Source organism: Pyrus communis, chromosome 3, assembly GCF_963583255.1.
Source record: "Pyrus communis chromosome 3, drPyrComm1.1, whole genome shotgun sequence".
Taxonomy (NCBI): Eukaryota; Viridiplantae; Streptophyta; class Magnoliopsida; order Rosales; family Rosaceae; genus Pyrus; species Pyrus communis.
Window position 1 is genome coordinate 28,480,549 of NC_084805.1, and position 23,266 is coordinate 28,503,814.

General features: G+C 37.1%; 3 protein-coding genes across 3 annotated transcripts in view; 2 read left to right on the forward strand and 1 right to left on the reverse strand.

The window, feature by feature from the left end:
• Positions 1-1,879, forward strand: part of LOC137728575 (protein TRANSPORT INHIBITOR RESPONSE 1-like) — an 8,057-nt gene extending 6,178 nt beyond the window's left edge. The window contains 2 exon segments of the mRNA XM_068467324.1: positions 580-679; positions 956-1,879. Of these exon segments, the coding sequence (XP_068323425.1) occupies positions 580-679; positions 956-1,711 (856 nt within the window). The 3' untranslated portion in view covers positions 1,712-1,879.
• A 211-nt stretch (positions 1,880-2,090) lies between these two features.
• Positions 2,091-2,852, reverse strand: LOC137729696 (dynein light chain 1, cytoplasmic-like). The gene is made up of 2 exons (XM_068468704.1): positions 2,488-2,852; positions 2,091-2,386 (listed from the first exon to the last, which is right to left on the reverse strand). Exons 1-2 carry the CDS (start codon positions 2,623-2,625, stop codon positions 2,195-2,197), a joined length of 330 nt encoding a protein of 109 aa, XP_068324805.1. The 5' UTR covers positions 2,626-2,852; the 3' UTR covers positions 2,091-2,194.
• A 6,355-nt stretch (positions 2,853-9,207) lies between these two features.
• LOC137728903 (vacuolar protein 8-like) lies at positions 9,208-11,381 on the forward strand. Its single transcript, XM_068467699.1, has one exon. The coding sequence runs from the start codon at positions 9,495-9,497 to the stop codon at positions 11,262-11,264; it is 1,770 nt and encodes a 589-aa protein (XP_068323800.1). The 5' UTR covers positions 9,208-9,494; the 3' UTR covers positions 11,265-11,381.
• Positions 11,382-23,266: the final 11,885 nt, after the last annotated feature.

Sequence of the window (23,266 nt, forward strand, 5' to 3'; positions counted from 1 at the left end):
GACTTTACAACCAATGCTTTACCAAGAACGATCCCTGACCGACTTGGCTCTTATACCAATTGTTGAATAAGAAGAGTATCCAAGATAACTCTAATGATCCCAAGAAGAAGAAAAATAGAGCACACTCTTAAAGAAAGCTCACAAAACAAACTAATTAGCAAAGCTTTTCTTATTTAGCTCTAGGCTTTGTTTTTCCTTGGATGATATACAATGCTTGAGGACTTGGGTATTTATAGCAAACCAAATGAAAGCTACACCACACACTTACTTCACCTACAACATCCACCTACTTCACCTACAACCTCCACTTACTTCACCAACCTCACACACTTACTTCACCAACCTCACACACTTACTTCACCTACAACATCCACCTACAATTGACATTGATTCATACAATGCTTGAGGACTTGGGTATTTATAGCAAACCAAATGAAAGCTACACCACACACTTACTTCACCTACAACATCCACCTACTTCACCTACAACCTCCACTTACTTCACCAACCTCACACACTTACTTCACCTACAACATCCACCTACAATTGACATTGATTCTTAACATATCCTGCATGTACTACAAATCTTACTTTCTTGAATTTGAGTTATGCTGCTGCTTTGCAAAGTTGGGACCTTGCTGAGCTTGTTGCTTATTGCCCACGTCTCCGGCGCCTTTGGGTAAATTTACCACATCTTTCTTTGTCTCCAATTCTTCATTTTGTGAAAGTTTATCGATACATGAGAAGAAAAGACATGGTTTATAGTTGGAAAATTAAAATCATTATTCATTGATCACGCGGAAGACATGATAACTCGAACCCGCTTTAGTTAACTTGTTTATTTTTCTGAACATTGCAAATACTTCATGTACAAGACTACGAATGTTGAAATCGGAGAGTTGGGCACCGTTGAAATCCTTAGGTGCTAACTCTTGATATCAAATTTTTATCACAGGTACTGGACACAGTGGAAGACCAAGGGTTGAAGGCTGTTGGATCTAACTGTCCTTTGCTTGAGGAACTCCGTGTTTTCCCTTCTGATCCTGACGGTGATGGTATTATCCGTGGGGTGACTGAATCTGGGTTTGTTGCCATGTCTCATGGCTGCAGAAAACTCCGTTATATCCTCTACTTCTGTTGGCAGATGACTAATGCCGCTGTGTCAACCGTTTCACAAAATTGCCCGGACATCACCCACTTTCGTCTCTGCAGAATGATCCCGGGGCAACCAGATTTCATAACGAACGAGCCTATGGATGAGGCTTTTGGTGCAGTTGTGAAGAATTGCACTAAACTCCAACGGCTTTCAGTGTCAGGTTTATTGACTGACCATGCCTTCGAATACATTGGGATGTATGCTAAGAATTTGGAAAAGCTTTCAGTAGCTTTCGCTGGAAAAAGTGATTTGGGGATGCAGTGTGTGCTGAAAGGTTGTCCAAAGCTCAAGAAACTTGAGATAAGGGACTGCCCGTTTGGGAATGAAGTTTTTCTCTCAGATATATAGAAGTAAGAATCCATGAGATCACTTTGGATGTCAGCCTGCAAGGTGACAATAAACGCCTGCCGGTTATTGGCAAGTCAGATGCCGAGATTGAATGTTGAGGTAATAAAGGATGAAGGGGATGATGACCGTGTGGCTGATAAAGTTTATGTTTACCGTTCTGTTGCTGGGCCAAGAAGGGATGCCCCGCCTTTTGTTCTCACTTTCTGAAGATTCAAACCTATTCTGCTAATGCCTTGAAGCTTACGGAGAACATGGTACTCTCTCTCTCTCACACGCATACGCACACACACACGCACAAACTCATGGTCACACATGCAACCTTTTTCCTAATTTACCATGGGATAGGTTTGCGCACAAGCAAATGAATGGATCGCCAAGTTACTTATCTTTGAATCTGTAAGCATCGGGGTGCATGGTCTTCAACTATCCTGATCGCGGGTGAAGCTATTTCGTGAAGCCCTGCCTCTGACCTAAGAAAAATATTATTCATACAGCCTCAAGCTGCAGAGGACATTTGATAAAGATATTGGATATGAAATTTTCACTTTCATTCAGCTTAATGAAATGGAAGGTCGACAGAACGAAGGGCCAGAAATTACAGAACTTGGAATTCGTTTGTTTATTTATTTATTTTCTTGATATACAAATTTGAGGAGAGCAAAAAGGAAGTCAAGGTTTATGAAGCAGAGCTTATGCCTCCACAACCTCCAGTGGCAGGATCTTATCTGCTTCCACAGCGAGGTTAGCCGTTCCCCTGAAAAGCAAGAATGCAAGGCTTCCGATGAAGAAATAGATGAAGCAGCCTTGGCTGTGTGTCACAAACGAACCAAAATCTGTTCCTACGATGCATTGCCACCCCAGCCCGTATGTCTCATCGAATTCCTGCATTGAAACAAGCAAAGAAGGCAAAAACAAACACTTGAATTTCAAATCATTTAGCGAGGATTCAATGCTGAGGATAATCCAGGAAAAGGAGGGGTGACCTTCTTTATGAATTGAGCAATTTCAGTGGGTTCAGTGACATCGAAGTTATCGAGAGCCTTTGCAGCTAAATGGAGAGCGTCTTGCTGCATTGCTTGAAGCATATCAGTCTCATTGATGACGGCTTTGCCTTCCAACATGGCTCCAAAAAATCCTGCCTGGAGTTGCCGCTGCTGTTGGGAAATAGCGAAAAAGCTAGCGGATAAGGCAATTTAGATTGCAGGCATAGGCTGTAGTGAAGTGAATTATATCGAATGGGAACTTCACATCTCTATGTGGTAGTCTCCATGCTGTGTGTGATTACCAAAGAATAATGCAAAGGATTAGAGCAAGGTGGTCAGAAAACAGACAAGCTGATTGTGTCATGGATGATGGGTCATGGAAGATGCATTGCTTGTGTACACGATCTCGCATCTTGTTCGATCAATGGCTGCGGTAGCGAGGGGCAGTTTTCAATTGGGGGTCCACATTATCTCGAAGAAGCAGGACGTTTGTGGTTGTATAAGTAGATGCTTCCTTTGAATTTCAGGATGCTGTTGTGAGTTTCATAGTCAGTTGTGTTTTTTTTAACCTTTTTCGTTGATCCAAGAACTTGTAGCTTGTCATTGATCAAGGTTGATGAGAAAAATACTGCAAATTAAATCAATAAAAAGAGAAATATTGCTTGTCTTATTATGCACTCAAAATGAGTGTGGCCTTTCTATGTTGTCCCAATCATTGATTGATACGTACTTATAAACTTAACTTTTCTTAACTTTGTTGTCAGAAACTTAATATGTGCCTGTTAATGATTGTCACACCCATTATGGATTGAAGACCTCTATGTGCACTTTATTGAAGAAACATTTGGCCCTTGGAGAAGTGTCAGCCTGAAAAATATAACTAAATTTGAGCGGAAATGAGTTAAGTTTATGATAAGTTCTAGATTTGAGCGGAAATGAGTCAAGATTATGATACGTCCAGGGTTCTGTCCTCCAAAAGTGAATATATAGCAAGGCTTGAGCCTTTAATTATCCATTAAGGCATATGATGTAACTGGGGTTTTAGATGCGCAGCTACTTTATGCAGATATGTTGTTAGTTTCAAAACTCTAACTATACATATTTCTCAGTACTTGATTTCACGTGATTAAAGAGATAAACATAGACAAAACAATAATTTAGAATTGGTAAGAATCTGTAGTCGTGAAGATCATTTGTCCCTAATGAGTTCGGACCCAAAAGTCGATTTAGTGTTTTATTGGAAAGTTTGGAAGCTAATCAGATTGTTTGATAATTAACAGTGGCATAATTAGATTTTGTGGGCAATCTCATGACTAGGAATTCATCACAAAAGCTAATTATAATAACTTAGAGATGGTCTGTGTGGTTTGGTAAGAGGTCTATTGTTGTGATCATGTCTTGAATATTATACTTAGCACAAAGAGTAGACTAGATGCATACAAAATACACACAAATGAAGTTCATATATTGCTTCTGTAAAAATGAATTTTATACTTCTGTTAAAGTTGAACTTTTGTGTAATTATGCAGGTTTCTGGTGTGCAGTCCCTTTCAAAAATTGAACTAATAATTGTAACCATATATATATATATATATAGTGGATTCGTGGTATCAATTTTCTCACACAATTTTTGGAACTCACTATGTAATGTATTTCAACGTTCTAAATTACCTATCTTTAAGATCTTCCTTCAAAAGATCATGTCTACCAAAATCACTTAAATTTGAAACCATTTAACTGTTGGATTTAGGGTTTAGGTTTCTTTGTAGAACTGTGTTCGTCTATTTTCTTCGCTACAAATGAATGTCTTAATGGTTTTGGATTTGTCTAATTTTTTTGTAAAGATGATTTATGAATGATGTTTTAAAAGATAGATGATTAGGATCATTAAAATACATTACAGAGTGAGTTCCACAAAAACATGTGTAAAAAGTTATGTAAAATATATTCTCGTATTATATTATATGAATCTTTTAGCCAATGCTGGTCCCATGCATGAACTCTTAAGTCGCATCATTTTCTTGGAACGTAAGATGTAGATGAAAACGTCATTATATATGGCTATTTTTCAAGAAAACGAAAGAGGTGCGATTAATACCTAACACCAACATGTTTAAATGTTAGGATGCCAGATGGCATCATTTTGTGGTGACAGTTAGAGTTGAGTATTAGTATAAATAGTACATTGTAAGAGAAGAAAAGGCAGTTAATGAAATTGTATTGTTTGTATTGTTCTTCTGTTACTCTCTCTGTGTGCAATTGTGGAAGATGTAAAGCAGGTTCTAACATTGGTATCAGAGTCTAGGTTTTTGACGCGGCGGAGGGGGCGACCTGGAAAGGGCTACCTTAACGGGGCATCATCTTGTGGTGACAGTTAGAGTTGAGTATTAGTATAAATAGTACATTGTAAGAGAAGAAAAGACGGTTAATGAAATTGTATTGTTTGTATTGTTCTTCTGTTACTCTCTCTCTGTGCAATTGTGAAAGATGTAGAGCAGGTTCTAACATTAAAGACTTGACTAGTACAGTTCTTCCACGTAAACATTTTCGAGTCGATCAGTTCCATGCATTTTATACCCTAATTAGGATTAACTTCCGAGTGCTTTGGATGCAAGAAGATCTTTAGGGTTTTGTGGAACACATTTGTTTCCTATGGGAATTAGGGTTTGCGGAATTAGGGTTGACCATCACCAAATCGGTTTAACTTAATCAAGGCAATGTGTTTTTGTCTTAGGAGAGTCATCTAAGCTAGCTAGCTAGCTATTTGATCGATCACCAGCATAGCGATGGAGTAGATCGATGAGATCTTAATGAAAACGAAAGATTGTTTTTATGTACTTTTCTCTTCAAAGTTAAGGTATATATTTTGACTGTGCTACTAGCTAGCTGTATTGAGTTTCACTTGTTTCATACTCAAAGGTGTCCCAACAACGCAAAGCTATCACTTTCGAGCTTGTGCAATCCAAATGGCATTTCTACGTACCTACACTTTACCACCATTAAACAACCAACATATATAGTTATATAGCATAACGTACCCTCTATCTAGGAGCTACATAACACAACCCCACGTACATAATAGGGTTACGTTATGTTAAGACCGTGTTTGGAATTGATTTTGATCGAGCTAAAAGTGTTTCTTAACAACTATAAAGTTTTTTTACTGCATTTGACAAAAGTAGTTAAAATTACTTCTAGGTCATGGAAACGTTTTGTGGAGAATCACTTGTTGGATGTTTCTTCAAGAAGCATTTGCTAGATACTTATTTCAACATGTTTCTGACAAAAGCATTCAAAGAAAACAAAACATAGAAGTGCTTACTATGTAAGCTAGTTGATAAAACAAGTTGTAACTTTTGATTTAGTTGTATTTCTCTCCTAGTGACAAAAGAGTCTCAAGTCTGAATCATTCCTCCTCAACTGCTAAGAAAAATATTCTCGACGTAGATAAACAATGAACAAAAATAAGCTAGTAGCATACTTGGTAGAGAGGAATGGGAATTGGAATGTGGTGTAACGTATGGGGTCCCTGGCAGTGTGGCTTAAGTTGTGATGACCATGTGCAGATTCAATTATGCTGCAGGGCCAAAATCTGCCATTGAGTATTGCTCATTTTTTGATATATTCAACGGGGAAGCATGGTGGCCTAAGAATTATAGAATGTTCAAAGGACTGGAGAACCCAAACAAAGGGTTTACGCCTACATAATTACCCCCACATAAAACAATTTGATCAAACAAAGAACCATGATTAATTAAAACCAAATCATATTCTTAAACTCTTGTTGCAAATAATCATGGTCAGTATCATGACAAAATAACATAGAATAATCCGTGACTAGTATTGTCATGTACTTAGACACCTAACCACATCATGGGTCATTGATTTTTTTTGTTTTCCTCACTTGTCAACTTTCTAGGATTTTAGTAATGGAACGAGTGCATTTTTGCTCACTAGCTATCATCAAGTAATGGTGATACTACTAACTTATTTATCATCATTAAATGAGTTTAAATTTCGAAATCATCATCATTTCACGGAGATAAATAGGTCTCCTACTTTTCCATGAACAATAATAAACGATACGCTACGAAAAATCTTATCCCATAATATTATGTAAGGATGCTCAAAACCTTTCACGATTTTCCCTTGGCATTCTCTTTGAAAAAGCAGCTTTTGGCTTTTTTTGTAAGCTCCTCTCGTTATTTTTCAGTGCAAAAGGGTAATATATTGGATTGAATAGAAGCATCTTTCTTTTCAAAGTTTGTATAGGAACTCCACTTCCTGTCTGATCAAAAGGAGACGGCTAGCTCAAGGCATCCAACAAAGGGCTTCACATGGTGGGGTGGCGGATTTGTCATCTCATCCCCATGCTTCGAGTTTTGAACTTTTGAAAGCTACCCTTTTTTTCTCCTTTTCACCTAATCAACTGTTCGGAAGGTTTATAGTATAATTGTCAGATTGTTACGTAATATTAATGATATTACAATATGTGAATTTATTTATTAATAATATATTACAGGTATATGTATATAATGACAAATCAGCTAACTTTGTTGTTCATCCGTATCATAACAATAGAAGTTAGAACTTAGATATTATGACGATAAAATATCATCATCGTAAGAGAATCTTGTTATTTCAAGAGTGGTCTATAAGAGCTCGAGTTAAATTTCTCCCTAAAGTATTAATAGACCGCTTAATTTGTCTCCATTATATACTAGTTAAAAAAAGTTGGTAAAAGCTAAAAGCTAGAAGTTGAAAAGAGTCCGAGCACGGAAATTTCTTAGCATAACACTTCTCCTACTCGTGAACTGAACGCAAACATTCACTTTTCTTTTTTCATTTTTCTTTCCATAACAAAAAGATGAATTTTTGTTGATGCCATATTATGTCAAAGTTTGGACTTTCATAAACCGAGTTCCTTTTTCCTCTTTTTTCTTGATACAGCGAGTTAATACTACACTTATTTGGTCTTGTGTTTCTTCATGCTAGTTAATGATCGGGTGTAATTTTTTTCTTTTGCAGGATATGAACTATGAAAGGGAAATTTTATGCTACTCTTTAAGAAATGGGTAATGATGCTCTTTGTTGTGTATCTATTTATTAATAATATATTATAGGTGTATGTTATATAGTGACAAATCAGTATGCCGTTCATCCGTATTATAACAATTAAACTAACATATTGTCGTCAGTTCCGGAGTCAACATAGGGTCATTAGTTGTCCAATCCTATGTCTCTTTGTATGTGTGTTGTGTTGACTCTATGAACAGTTAGTGTAAACTATGTTGCAACCTTCTCCTCTTACTTCTTCTATTTTTTTTTTTTAATCATCCATGTCTTTCTTTTCTCTCGTCTTGTCTGTGATTCTATTGTGCGCATCAAATGCTAGATGAAATGTCTCAATTGACAAGCTTTGGCAGTCTTCAACATTACTCTATGGGAAAATGTAGTCACATTTGACAAGCATCTACATATCATAGTAGTTGTTGAGATATATTGGCATAAGTTTTCAACAAATGTTAGCAATAATCGACATTTTCCTGTCAGATGTTCAACGAAACGGTCCTATTAAATTTGTTTGATCGACATCATGACTCTATTATTTGAAAAGCGTGATTTCGCCACTGATTATGACGGTATATCGTCACCATATAAGATTCTTGTTATTTTAGCGGTGGTCTATAAGAACTCGAGTTAAATTTCTCACTAAAGTGTTAATATACAGCTTAATTTGTCTCCATTACTAGTTAAAAACAGTTGATAGAAAGCCTAAAAGCTAGAAGTTGATGTCGGTCCGAGCATGGAAATTTCTTAGCATAACACTTCTACTCGTGAACTCAACGCAAACATTCACTTTTCTTTTTTCTTTTTTTTTTTCTTTCCATAACAAAAAGATGAATTTTTTGTTAAAGCATTGATGCCATATCATGTCAAAGTCTTGGACTTCACATTTTGTATTCATTTCCTTTATATATTCTTCTTTGTGTTTGCATATGGAATGCTCATGCTCTTTTTCTTATTTTTTCTCTTTTCTCGATACAAGTGAGTTGCGAACGTCTGAAACAACTTATGATTTATTTAAAATTGCACCTGAATGAATTAAAAGATTTTTTAGCTCACAAAAAAACGCATATACCAACTCTTTACGGTTAAACTATAGGAAGAACATGATAGGTCCTTGCAGTTCCATGAATCAGCCACAAAATATTCAAAGTTGCTCCAATTATTTGATGATAAAAGAGCAATTTTGATAATTGAGTGTTGTGAGTGATGATGGTTAATTGGTTACACCTTCGGTACTATTTAAATTCTTCTTCTATAAAGTTTTCTAGAATATATAATTAAAAAATCCATACATACATAATTAGGCATTGCTTTAAAGTTTTTACCACCAATAGTGGGTGACTAGTCCCCAAAAACATATTTAAATTGTGCAGATTATATACAACTAGAATATACTATTTTATACGAGAGATTTTTTAGTGTGTCGAGAACATGATTCAGTACAAAATGTAATAGTACACTTAATAAAAAATTATAAAAAAAATTACAATAATACATGTATCGAGCCGTGTTTCCATCACGTTGAAAATTTTCTTTATTTTATACAAAATACAATGATTACAGAATACAAACATAAAAGTATCACCTCCTATAAAAAAGCTCCGACTCCAACAGATTTTCTGATACCGAATATAATTACAAAATTACCCCTCTTGAATCCCCCATTCGTATTTCACTACCACACGCCAGCCCAAAAGGTCAGTCATGTAATTTCGTACTAAAGTCCAATTCAGTGGATCAGCTGCCAAACCAAGGATAAGCGTAGAACCAGGAGAAAGACGGGAGAAGTCAGAGCCTCTCTCTCTCTGTTCAAGATAAGATGGTCAACTAGATTCCATTCCGTTTCGAATTCCGATCAAAATCGCCGGAATATTCCTACCCATCCATCCAGAATCCGACCCACTTCGCTATTTTCAAATGCGTTGGTTCCAAAACCAATGAGAGCAACTATGGGGAAAGAAGAGAAGCAGGGAGCCAAAGAAACAGAGCAGAGCCAAACCTCGTCGGAATCTTCCTCCGGCCAATCAAGTCTCCGGCGAACCATCGAGTCCATTACATCTCTGATTTCACTCTCTTATTCCATCAAAATATTTTCGGCGAAATGGAAAACGATAAGGACCAAGCTCGAAGATTTGAGCTCCGGCCTAGAGGCCGTAGAAAACTGCGAGGCCAGCGAAAACGCGATTCTCTCGGGCATTGTGTCGGGCATATGTCAGACGGTGAACGAGTGCCACGACCTCGCGCGTCGCTGCGTCGATCTTTCGTACAGCGGGAAGCTTCTGATGCAGAGCGACTTGGACATTCTCTCAGCAAGACTCGATCTTCACGCAAGAAACCTCTCGGACATTTACAACGCCGGCGTTTTGACACGGAGGTTCGCGATCGTCGTTTCGAGGCCCGGAAACGGAGCTTGCAGAGACGACATGAGGTTCTACGTCAGAGACTTGATGACGAGGATGAAGATTGGCGACGCAGAGATGAAACGCCAGGCGTTGCTTAATCTGCACGAGGCTTTGGTGGAAGACGACAAGTATGTTAAAGTCGTCGTTGAACATGGCGAGATTGTGTATGTTTTGGCTAGTTTTCTTGATTTTTCGCACGATGTTCGAATCCAGGAGTTGTCTGCAAAGATTGTTTCTGTGATTTCTGGGTTTGGTTCGTACAAGGTTGTTCTGATCGGAGCCGGGATTATCGCGCCGTTGATTCGGGTTTTGGAATGTGGGAGTGTGGTTGGGAAAGAAGAAGCTGCAAAGAGCTTGCAGAGATTAACCGAAAATTCGGATAATGGGTGGTCTATTTCAGCTCACGGCGGAGTCACAGCTCTGCTTAAGTTATGTTCCGGCGGCGATGGCAGCGAAATCAGAGCAGAGTTGGTTGGTCCTGCTTGCGGGGCACTAAAAAATCTCGTTGGCATTGAAGAAATCAAGAGATTCATGGTCGAAGAAGGTGTTATTTCGACGTTTATCGGGCTCGCAAGGTCGAAAGACGAAGTCTTGCAGATCAATTCGATTGAGTTTCTGCAAAACATTGCTTCTGGGGATGAGGCAATTCGAGTTATGGTGTCGAAAGAGGGCGGAATTCAAGCGTTGGTTCGCGTTTTGGCTAGCCGATCAGTGGCTTGTTCTTGTAAAGTGAGGGAGACAGCAATGAGGGCAATAGAGAATTTGTGTTTTCGCAATGCAAATTCGATTAGTCTTCTGATCAAGTACGGTTTTGTTGATCAGCTCATGTTCTTTCTCCAACATGGGGAGGTTTCCATTCAAGAACTGGCGCTAAAAGTGTCGATTAGAATGTGTGGGAAATCAGAGGAGGCCAAGAAAGCAATGGGGGATGCAAACTTCATGACGGAGCTGGTTAAGTTTCTTGATTCCAAGTCGTTTGAGGTTCGAGAAATGGCGGCTGAAGCGCTGTCGAACATGGTCAGAGTCCCGAAAAACAGAAAACGATTCGTGCAGGATGATCGCAACATGTGCCTCCTCTTGCAGCGGTTCGATCCGAAGCAAGTGAATTCGGGCAACAAAAAGCTCTTGTTCTCCATTTTGATGTCGCTGACGAGCTGCAACAGCGGGAGGAGGAAGATTGCGCATTCGGGTTACTTGAAAAACATCGAAAAACTAGCAGAAGATGAAGTTTCAGATGCCAAGACGCTTGTGAAGAAGCTATCCACAAACAGATTTCGTAGCATGTTGAGTGGAATCTGGCATTAACTCTTGAATCAAATGTGGGGTTTCTGTCTTTATAATTTGATTTGATTTGATTTTTGTAGAACTTGTATATCTGCATAAAAAGGGTTTTCCAAGTTTTTACTTGTTTGTCAAGCTCAAGTTAGAACTCCAATTTTCATCTTTATTAGATCCACTTTCACGAATCACAACATCTTCTTGTCAAGATTGTATGCATAACTAGAGCTCAACCAGAGCCGATACTACTTTTTGATACGAGCGATATTCTAATCTAATGTAAATTACGGAAATAGAGATTCGACTCTGCCCTAACCAACTCAACCACGTCCAACTTTGCTACAATAATATATTTGTTTAAGATACTCAGGCATTGTGTGTTGCATGTAGTGGCAGTATTGTGGCAGAGAATGAATGATAGAAGAGAATGCAATTGCAATTAATTTAAGTGGGATTGTGTATTATTAGGAAGGAGCACATGGGAAAGCCATGAACTCCCAAAGGGGCATGTGAGGAGTAGAGGCAAACCATGGTCTACTTCATCTACACTCTGTGACTGTGGACACAAAAGACAGTGATTGATGAAGTTTCCTGCTGTATTTGCTTGTCCTATGTATGCCATTGTCTCTTCTGCAAATTTCTTGTCAAAGACGTGCGTTTTTAAACGAGACGTCTATTTAACTGTAATTTTACTCAATTTTGATCTCATTTGTTGACGTAGTTGATTGTTTTAGGATGTAGAGTTGCCATTCAAAGTTTAAACTTTTGAATTCTAGCTTAGAATCTTTAAGCCTTAGATTTTAGGTTTTAAGCTTTATATTTTAAGAACTTGAAGCTTTAATTAAAAAGCGATTCTATTTCTTGAGTAATCAACCCAGCCAATAAATGAAATCAAAATGGAATAGAGTTAATCATAAATGAGATTTACGCGGTAATGTTAGGAAGACGAAATATGTAGACTGAATTTTGTAAACTAAATGATGTGGAAGTTGATGATTGGATTATTACTTAAGTGTTGATTAACGTGTTTATTTTATATTTATGACATATCATTTGATCTGCGAATTTAATCTACAAATTTAGTCTATTTAGCATTACTCTTTCCCAAAGCATCTGTACTTAAAGTGATTTATAGAGTTTTGGTGGGGAAAATGGTTAATAATTTGTAGGACATAAAGGGGTTTGTGTATTAGGAAATAAGGCAGTAGGGTACATGGACTTGGACAACTAGTAACCCAACTTGATGATGAGGACATGTGGACGATCTAAGTTTCTCTTGTTCTTGACAGTTTGTTTTATGGAAATCATATTCCTGTCGATGAGATGAAATTCGATTTTGTAGTTTCAATCTTCCTTTCTTGATGCTTTATTTCCATATGGTGTTGTTAATTATGCAGAGTGTAATAAATTCTTGATATCTAGGTGTTCTAATCGTTGGTCCTTCATTTGTTTTTAGCGTGAAAGTGCTTTATCATTCAGTTAATTGATAGCATTCACTCATACAATTAAAATGTTGTATTTGAATTATTTCCTTGGCCAATATTGCTTGCATTAAAATATATTTATATCAAATGCACATTAGCGGAGCCATGAAGGTATCAGGATGATCCCAAACCCATCTTCAATTTTTTTTAACGCAAAAAAAAAAATAGTTTATACTTATGATTTTTAAGGTTTTTCCATGGGCTTAGGATCTCATTTAGATGTTTTAACTTTAATTTTTTTATTATTATTATTATTATTATTATTATTATTATTATTATTTTGTTTTTGTTGAATTTGATTTGAGATTGGTGGCTCCTATGGAGTTTAGGCAATATGTTGCTTGTGAGCTCTGAGGATGACTCTGGTCTAGAGATCAGTGGAAGAAAAGAGGAAGAAAATTAAAGAGGCTTGGGGTTTAAGTTTAAAGAAGAAAATAACGAGGACGACATTATACTAGACCCAAATGACAATGATTGGTTTTGACAAAAATAATATAACAGTAGCTGGTTGATCACCACACAGCAAAATAATTTTTATAAAATCAAAAGAGGGTTTCGTATTAAGACATTTGAGTCTCTTCTAGACTAAAACTCTCGACTTCGCCTTTGCAACTGCATGCAAAGCTCACCATGGTAATGTCTTTTTCCGTCGTAAATAATAAAAGCAAACAAAGATTGATGTGGACGAGCCCAAAGTGAAAACACACAAGTCGTAAGCCCAATGCCCAAAGTTGAAAATGGATGATTGAATCTAATGGGGGATTAAAGTAATATCTTGCTTTGGAGAAGACGATCGGAATTTTATATTAAAGAAATGTGGAAACGTAAGATGGTAGTCATGTTTAGGACTCGTTTGAGATTGTTTCAGTACTGATTAAAAATTCTTTTTAACCATTTAAATTGTATGGTTGTTTAAAAAAAAAAAAAAATTATATTGTAGTTTTTTATTACGTTTAAAAAAACCTTGAAAGTACGTTTTGTAGTAGGAATGACTTCCACATCATCATTATGTTACAATTTGTAATTACATTTAAATCCTATAAAAAAAAAATCGTTGCGCATACAATAATTTTTACAATATATATTCATCGAAACTAATACACAAAATATCTACTGACGTCGAGTATTGTAATAACATAATTCAGATTCTCTCAGGATCTCTGTGTCTGGAGTTCATAAATCAAAGAATCTGAACCACTCAATCTAAATCATGCGGGTCTCATTCGCCCATCTCATTGACCCACCTCACACAAAATCAAACCCTTGAACAACTCGGATCTTTTTCTCTCGCTATCTCAAATAACCCGAATTCTCTGGTGCGTTGGCTCCAAACCGAGAGATGCAAAGAGGATCTAAATTCGTAATAACATTAAAGCTTAACTTGCTGGTCCTGCAAATATTTGTGGGTAACAGATCGTCTAGTATCAGTCTAAGACTCTAATGCTGAAGCATATGTGTATATGATTAGTCTTAATTATAACATACCTTGAGCAGAGACCCACCAATAACCCACATACCATGTGAAAATGCAAATATCAAGAAGAGGCCTAGGTCCTTTTCTGTCGACTAGTTGGTGCCTGATTATTCATCATATCATATCATATCATATCATAATATATATAAAATAAAAATAAAAATCTTCCTGACAATTATGATTTGTTTTTGGAGTCCTCTGGAATTAGCATTGTCTGCATGTCTCTATCTATGTCTTTCTATCTCTATATACAATTAAACATTATAAAAATTTGTGTTTAAATCATGTCTTTGTAATTCCCTTGACTTAATTAAATCATGGGGTTTCCATCCCTGCAACAAAATTATCTTACAATTGTTCTTGGGAAAGGGGAAGTAGGATTACTCAAGTTATCCAGTTCTGATTCTAATCACGTTATTAACCTCAAATAATTTGGTCTTAATTACATGCTAAGTCTCTACTTGCTACTTGCCTATGGTGTCTTCGACCTAAAAGGAAGTTAAAAAAAATTAAGTGGCTTTGGGTGCAACTAATTTTCAATTCTCGTGCTGGCTGTGTTGATAGTTCCATCTTGTAGTCAAATGGCATGGAGGAGACAGCATACTAGTTAGGGTTTGGACTTCCAATCTTCGATCAATAAATGTCCACAACTTCATCCATGCATGCATGCTTTCAACTTTCAAGGACTCCTTGTGTGGCATATTTTGTAATAACCTTGTTAGTTTTCTGGCCATACCGTTATGTGATTTTACCGTTTATAATTTATAAGATAAAAGACATAATTAATATAAAATGATTTTACATTACATATGAGTGATCAATTAATAATACATATAATGGTGTGGCAATCACGCTGAAAAAAATATTCTCATGCATGCATGACTCCATATGATCACAGGAATCAATATATAATCTGTCTAATTATATGATAATACACATAACAAGAATTGGAGCATAAATTAACGGCACCAATATGCACGTTCTTCTGTTTTATTATATGAACAAGTTGGTTATTTTACAAGATTAATGCTAGTTAGACTAATTTTATAAACCAAATTCGTAAATCATGTGATGTATCACCAAATAGAAAATAAACACGTTAATCAACACTTTAGTAATAATGCAATTATCAACAACCACGTAATATAATTAACAAAATATAATTTAAATAGATAGTCTCCCTAGTAGTACCCTACAAACAAATCATATATATATATATATAGTTAGTTAGTTAGCTGTGATAATTACTGGTAAATAAAATATAAAGGATACAGCTACTGGCATAGGATTATAGTATGAATCTTATATTATTTAAATCCCAAATTGTATTTTAGTCACAGATCATTAGGATAATAATCAGTGTATCTAGCCGCAGTTTTTTAAGAAACTGATGAGAGAGAGAGAGTGGAATATGTATTGCTGTGTACACAATAATATTAATTCACATAAAAATTAAATGGCAACTTGTAAACCTTAGACTTCACGTACGTACACTGTCACATCTTCGGGCCCCCATTACATTCCGGGCTCGATTGCACTATAGTACGATATTGTCCGCTTTAGGTCCCGACCACGCCCTCACGGTTTTGTTTTGGGAACTCACGCGAGAACTTCCCAATGGATCAGCCATCCTGGGATTGCTCTTGCGCGAACTCGCTTAATTTCAGAATTTCGATGAACTCCGAAGCCGGTGAGCTCCCAAAAGGCCTCGTGCTAGGTAGAGATGAGAATATACATATAAAGCATAGATGATCCACTCCTCTGGACGATATGGGATCTAACATACCCTTTTAGGTATTGAAAGCCAAAAATCATATTTGATATATATGTGGCGAAAAGTTAATATGAATATGGTTGCCAATCTCACAATATCATGTATGGGTGCATTTTTGCTCATCGCTCTCAAATGTGGTAATGCTCCCCTATTTATTATCGCTGGATGAATTTAAATTTTAATATTTGTGTCTATTCAATATAAAGATCTTGAAATTTAAATATATATATATATATACACACACACACACATACATACAGTCGATGTACATATAATCAGGAAAAAGGTCTTCAAAATCAACAAGTAAAAATTTGTTAGTTGAGAACGAACATTTAAACTAACGTTTGTTTTTTTAAGTTTTAATTAATATATATTAATTTAGAAGCATAGTCTTCAAAATCTTCAATAATTAAAATTGTTAATTTAATTATGAACAATTTAAGCTAATATTGGTCAACGATTTTAGAACGAACCAGCTAGCTAGGTAGCTTGGCCATCTCATCTCCTTGTCATGCTCTGAAACTTTTCGTCCGTTGGGTCCATGTTCTACGTCCTAGGATCAGCCATACTTTCAGCTCACCAAGTTAAAACTGTATAACAAAATAAACTGAAACTAAATAAATAAATGTGACGGTCCACGAAGTCTCAATATATCTCGTGCCATGTTGGTTGACTTTAAATATAATTTTTTCGTCTGGTATTTCTGGAAGTTGACTTCAAAGCACTCCACCCCATATTTCTCTGCCTTATCTTGTTTATAAAAAGATAGGGAAAATTGCATGCACATTGGGAGGGAAAAGAAAAGAGATAAATGCAGGGACAATTGGACATTGAGAGTTTAGGAGATTAGGCTTATCCAGGTCAGTATGTTGACTTGTTATATGCACTATTGTAAGTTAAGGCTTGACAAACGAGTTGTGTTAGTTATGGTCGTGTCGTTTTCGTATTATATTTATTATTTTAATGAATCTTGTCGTGTCAAATTCATTATCTTATATGATCTTTAATGAGTGATCCGATAATGATCTGATTCGTTAAATGGGTGACCCGATAATGATCCGATTCATTAAACGAATGACCCGCTAACAACCCGACTCGTTAACACATTGACTCGAAACCTGTTATTTTTGTATTGTTTCGAGTCAAGTTAACGGGTTGTGCAAAAAATTGTCAATTTTACTGCAAATGGAAATGCAAGCTAGCCTGCAATGTATAATATATACTTAACAAATTAATTCTTATACCCAAATTGTCAAATGCTTTAATCTGTTAATATTCATCTTTATCCAAATTAAATAATTAATCACCTTCTGTTGGAGAACATGAAGCTGATTCACCGAATCACTCATCAATTATAGTTACCATTACCGCATCTTATCCATACATTTTTATGGAACCATCTTATCCATACGTTACTTCTTTCTATCTAAATCCATATTACTTTTATCAAGAAAGTTATACGCTTTTTTTTTTTTTTTTTGTTTTGTTTTGTTTTGTTTAATTTTTATTATTTATTTTTAATGAATTTGTAGTTTTATTTGATTGACCTAATGGGATCAAGATTTACAAAAGTCAATAATTAACAAAATCTTAACTCATATGAGATGGAAGAAATAAGGCCATCTCCAACCAAATGAGGGTCAAAGGGTTCCCTTTTATCCTTATAGCCCTATAAGAAATTATATTTTAATAAATAGTGTTAGGCTATATTTTGTATGACACACCCCGATCGAAATCAAGGCGTGATGGCCAGCACGCCTTGATTTCGGTCGATTCGATGACACCAGAGGAAGCAGCCCACTGGGAAGTTCTCGTATGAGTTTTCAGAAACAAAACCGTGAGGGCGTGGTCGGGGCCCAAAGCGGACAATATCATGCTGCGGTAGAGTCGAGCCCGGGATGCAGTGAGGGCCCAGGCCGGGATGTGACATTGTACCATCTCCAACCGAAGGGGCCAAAGGGCCATAGGCCAAACATAGCATTTTGACAAAAAACCATCTCCAACCGAGGGGGTCAAAGGGTCATAGGCCAAACATAATTTATTATTTGAATTAAATTAAACTACCATATTAAAATAAGGTTTTTAGACATATCTTGAGTGTCACTTGTCGCCAAATAAATAAGCCTCCGGATTTCTTATCTTTATATAATCTCAATAATTTTTTGGATAGGATTTCAAGTAACACGTATCGCGTGAGTAACTCTCCAGATTTCTTATCTTTATGTAATCTCAATAATTTTTCGGATAGGATTTTGAGTGACACGTGTCACTAAAGTGAGTAACTCTCAAGATTTCTCATCTTTATGTAATCTTAATCATTTTTTTGATTGGATTTCGAGTGCCATGTGTCAAGATATTGGTTGTGTAAATTTTAGATAGGATTCTTATTTATGTGACACTTCTTATCTTCAGCTTTCAATGTTGTAGGAACGGTGTAGGTATTTATAGGGAAAAAATAGAATTTTTTTTTTAAACTCATTCGAAAAAAAAAAAAAAATTCAAAATTCAATGGTAATCTAACGTTAGATACCCGTTGTTAGTTGGTGTCATGTTGATGCCAGGTAGTCGTTGGCATTCAAATGGGCTGAGCTGGAGGGTTAGCAAAATATCAAGCTTGACATTCTGGCGCTGGAGGGCTGGTCGGAAATGACCAGCCCGCTGGCTTGATTTAGGGGTCCGGTGGGGCTCACAAGCCTTTTGGCCTAGCCCTCAGTTGAAGACGGTTTTTGTGTCATTTCGAGTTATTTTTAGCCCTATAACCTTTTGACCAGATCGGTTGGAGATTGCCTAAAAGTTAGGGTGTGTAAATGACGACTACAAATTTACCGATAATCTTTTTAGTTAAATAGGACAACGACATTGTTTTGGACGTATATGACACTATCTTGGACATATACATTAGACCAGCAACAAAAAGTAAGCATAAGCATCATATTCTATGCTAATAATACCTTTGTTATCAAATTATATATTATGATCATGCTAAAATATTTGGTAAAAGAAAAGGGAAGAGAGCTTTACCAAAAAAAAAAAAAGGGAAAGGGAAGAGAGAATAAAGATTGGAAAATTGCTTAAATTGAAAGAGACATTTAGACAAAGTAACAATCTAGTGGGGCCCTAATGCCGGCCGTTGATATGGGAGATTTTTTAACATATCTGAAATACAGGACGGACGCCATATGCTATTCTACAAGTATAGATAATTTTTTTTTTCTTCAAGTATCTCTTCATTTGTACAATGATATATGACATGTATACTTGTTTTTCGGGTGCTAAAAGATCTCTCTGTTGATACAGTTACTGCAAGTTTATATGAAATCTAATTAATTAAATTATTTATGATTAATCTACTTATTTTGTGGAGGTGAGTCATAAGCTAATGATATGATTATGTGAAGCTGTTTCTTAATCTCACATAAAAGTTAGAAACCCTAATTCTTTCTCTTTGTCTTTGTTAAAAGTGACCACAGTATATAAAGAGAGCGAGTAGTTCGTCGGCTCTACTCGTACCAAACAGCAAACGATCACAGTGTAACATTTCTTGCACGTGTGAACAGAGTCATGCCCCGTGGCGCGTGTGAATCATCACAGCTTTCAGAAGCTTTTGCTTAATTCGGAGAGAGCAGAATGCAGCCATGGTGATGGGGAGATGACCAGACGGCCAAACTTCCAAGTTTTCGACTGCAGTGGGTTCCCACGTCCGTTGCTTGACGTTGTTTTTGTTCTGGTCAAAGTCAAGCCAGCCTTATTTGAAAAATGAAACCCTAAAAGTGTTTTTCTTCTTAATTTTCTTTTTTTCGTGTGAGTTGGAAACTTCAGAACGGCACAAAAACTAGGCACAAGTGGAACACTTGCAAGTTCACCTCTTGGCGTATATATCCTCTTGTGTTTGAGTTCGTTGTACTCATTAGATGCATTGAAGATACAAACAGATATATTTCCGATTATAAGACATATCTTGTCATTCTTTAATTCTTTCTAGGTAATAGGTATTAGGACGTATATGTAGTGGAGGAAGATATGAATAAACTGGAGGATGCCTTGGCGGCCCCTCTTGTGTGTAAGTAGTGGAGAACATATTCATAAACTTGAGGATGCCTTGGCAGCCCCTCTTATCTCGTAACTGTTTTAGAACAGATAGAGTATAACCATAAAACTAAGAACAAAATCTTGAACCTTAAGCTTCCCCCACCAGCCCTAAAAAAGATTGATAAAATCTCTCTGCCAAAAATTGAAGCAATGATCTCTGAATTTTGGCTCAATTGAAATTTTGATGCATGAACTAAAAATTCGTGAGTATTGGTCCATGAACTTGTTATATTGTGGAGAAATGATCATTTTGACTAACTCTGTTAAAATTTCTATCCAAAATCAAGGGTTTAAAGGGGCAAAAAATAGATAAAAGTTATAACGGAGTTAACTGCAATAACCATTGTTCCACATTATAACAAATTTGACACACCCCGACCTAGATCGAAGCGTGCTGACCGTCGCATGAGTCACCCCGACCTAGATCGAGGAGTTAGCCGTCACGCCTCGATCTAGGTCAGGGTGTGTCAAATTCATGGACAAATACTTACGAATTTTTAGTTCAGGAATCAAAGCTTCATTTCAGCTAAAGTTTAGGAAACTGCTCTAACTGTCTCTTTTTCATGACTAACGTGGTGGTTTGGTTAAATCAAGTTAGGGTTTATAGGTCTATCCATGATGTGTTTCGACTTTGGACCGAACAAATTATCTATTCTAAAGTTGGAGGCGAATTGGCACTGTTCATGGCTACAGTAAAACACTGTTCATGGCTACAGTAAAACAAATGCCACTCGATTTCATCTTATTTGCAAGAAACCCATCTGATATGGGCTGGGTTGGCCGGTAATTAATAAAGGTTAGGAGGGTAATTTTGTCTCTGACCAGATTTCCATATATTTACGGTTTTACCAGTCTATTCTAAAATGGGCCCTCGATTTTGCATTATTTACATTTCTACCATTGTTTGTAGCTGTGCTTCATTTTTATTATAAGTTGGATCTTCAATTTTAACTTATTAACCCTTTCTCTCCCTCCCGACTCTCCATCTCTCTCAACCGTCACCATCTTCCCCTTCTCCATAAAACCCAGAGGCCGAGAGGCTTGAGTCCACATCACGATTTGCCACTCTGGCGAGCCTCGAATCCATTAAACACCCACTAGCTCCCTAGACTCCCCTTTCTTTCTTTCAATCGGTGGCTTCGAAGGTGACTGTGAGAGAAAGAGAATGGGTCGTCGGGATGCGGGGAGAGAAACAGAGAGCGAAAGGTGGGGATTGTGAACAGCCGTCGTTCCTCAGTCCAGGATTTACTCACAATCGTCTATACTCTGTTGCACCTTCAGATGAGTCACTTCTTGCTTTTGATTTTGGACTCAAATAATATTTTATTATTTCTTGCATTTATATCTGCTTGCATGATCAGATGAGTGACCTTGTCCTTTTGATTTTGTACTCAAATCTTAATATTTTATTATTTCTTGCATTTATATCTGCCTGCAGAGTCACTTTGTCCTTTTGAATTTGTGCTCAAATCTTAATATTTTATTATTTCTTGCATATATATCTGCTTGCAGGTTCGCTTTGTCATTTTGATTTCGTACTCAAATATTTATTATTACTTTAGTCTAAAGAAGGCTTTTCAATTGCACTGTACAAATGAACAGTGTTTGGGTCCAAATTTCACTTTATTTACGAGGCTGCCACTGACTTTCTCTGCCGCTGATCTTCATGCCGCGTGTTGATGATCGTGGAAAGGCAGGGTGCGATGGTCATTTTAGTCTGTAGGGTTTCGAATGGATTGGGTAGGTTAGAGACTTTCATTTCCTTTCTTTCTAAAGCTGCAGTGGGACTCGGTGAGAGCATGCTGTCGGGAGAGAGTGAGCGAGCAGAGAGAGAAGAGGGAGGGAGGGAGGGAAAGAGGGAGGGAGAGAGATAGGGATTTGGTGAGAGGAAGACATGCGGCTTGCAGGCAGACAGAGTCATAGGTGGTGTACGATTCGAGGGAGAGAAAGATAGGGGATTGAGGGGTGATGCTCGATTTGGGAAGAGAAACAGAGAGAGAGGAAGAGCGCGATTTTGGGGTTAGGCGACGGCGGGAGAGAGGGCGATGGTTGTTGCATCAGTGTCACTCGAAGTGGGTTGCGAGAGAGTGAGAGTGCTGCGTCCTAGGGTTTGAGAGTTGGTTTCGAGAAAGTAGGGGGGGCGGAGTTGGGGTAAGGCTTGGGCTGGGTTTATGGAATGGGGGAGGAGAGTGGGTGTGGAATGTCATGGAGAGGAAGGGAGAGGGAGGTCTGCCAGAAAACGTGAGTTGCAGAGCTACAACAAGGGAGATGGGCGTGGATTGGCAGGGAGAGGAAGGGAGAGGGAGGAGTGAGGCTTGCCAAAAAGAGTGTTGGATTGATTTTTCCTCCTCAAATAAAGGGTTGGTGTCGGGATTGAGGGGTGGGTCCAAAAATGGGTATGGTTGGGAGGGAAAGAGGGATGGCAGAGACAGAGGTCATGGAGTTGGGCGTGGGAATTCCAAAAATCAAGGGCTGCTGTCGGTGGGTGTTAATATCAGCAATGAGCAAGCTTGGGATGTGAGTTCTCTCAACCTTTTGATTAATTTTTTCTATTTTGGCTTTTTATATAAGCTATGTAAATGTTTAATTTCTATTTGAAAACTTGGGGAATTCTAGGTTTATTGTTTATGGAAGAAGCACAGTCTCAAACCCCTCAAACGATCTCTCGATCTCTTCTCCCCAGCCTATGGCGAACTCCCTCCTCCCGACCCCGAAAGGTACCGCCGTTGCCTTTACTTTCTGTAATTTTTGGGGTTCGTGAAATTATTCAGTTGAATGTAGGTTTTTATGTTTGTTTGAAAATTTGTGTTTTAATTGTTGCTCACTCTTTTTTTTTTTCTTTTTTCTTGCAGTAAAAGACTTCGCATGAGCCACAAGGTTAGTGAAATTATTGAGTTGAAATTGTTAGTGTTTTTCTTTTGTTTTTTGTGAATTATAAGCTTTGTGAAATTATTGAGTTGAATGTTGGTTTTTTTGTTCAAAATTTTGTGCGTTAATTGTGCTCACTCTTTGTTTTTTCTTTGCAGTAAAAGACTTCGAATGAACCACAAGGTTACTGAGATGATAAAGTTGAAATTGTTAGTGTTTTTATGTTTATTTTTTTGGTGAATTATAAGTTTTGTGAAGTTATTGATCCGAAGAATGTTATGTTGGAATGAAAAATTTGATTTGAATTATTAGATAAGCATGCACTATGTAGGAATTCAAC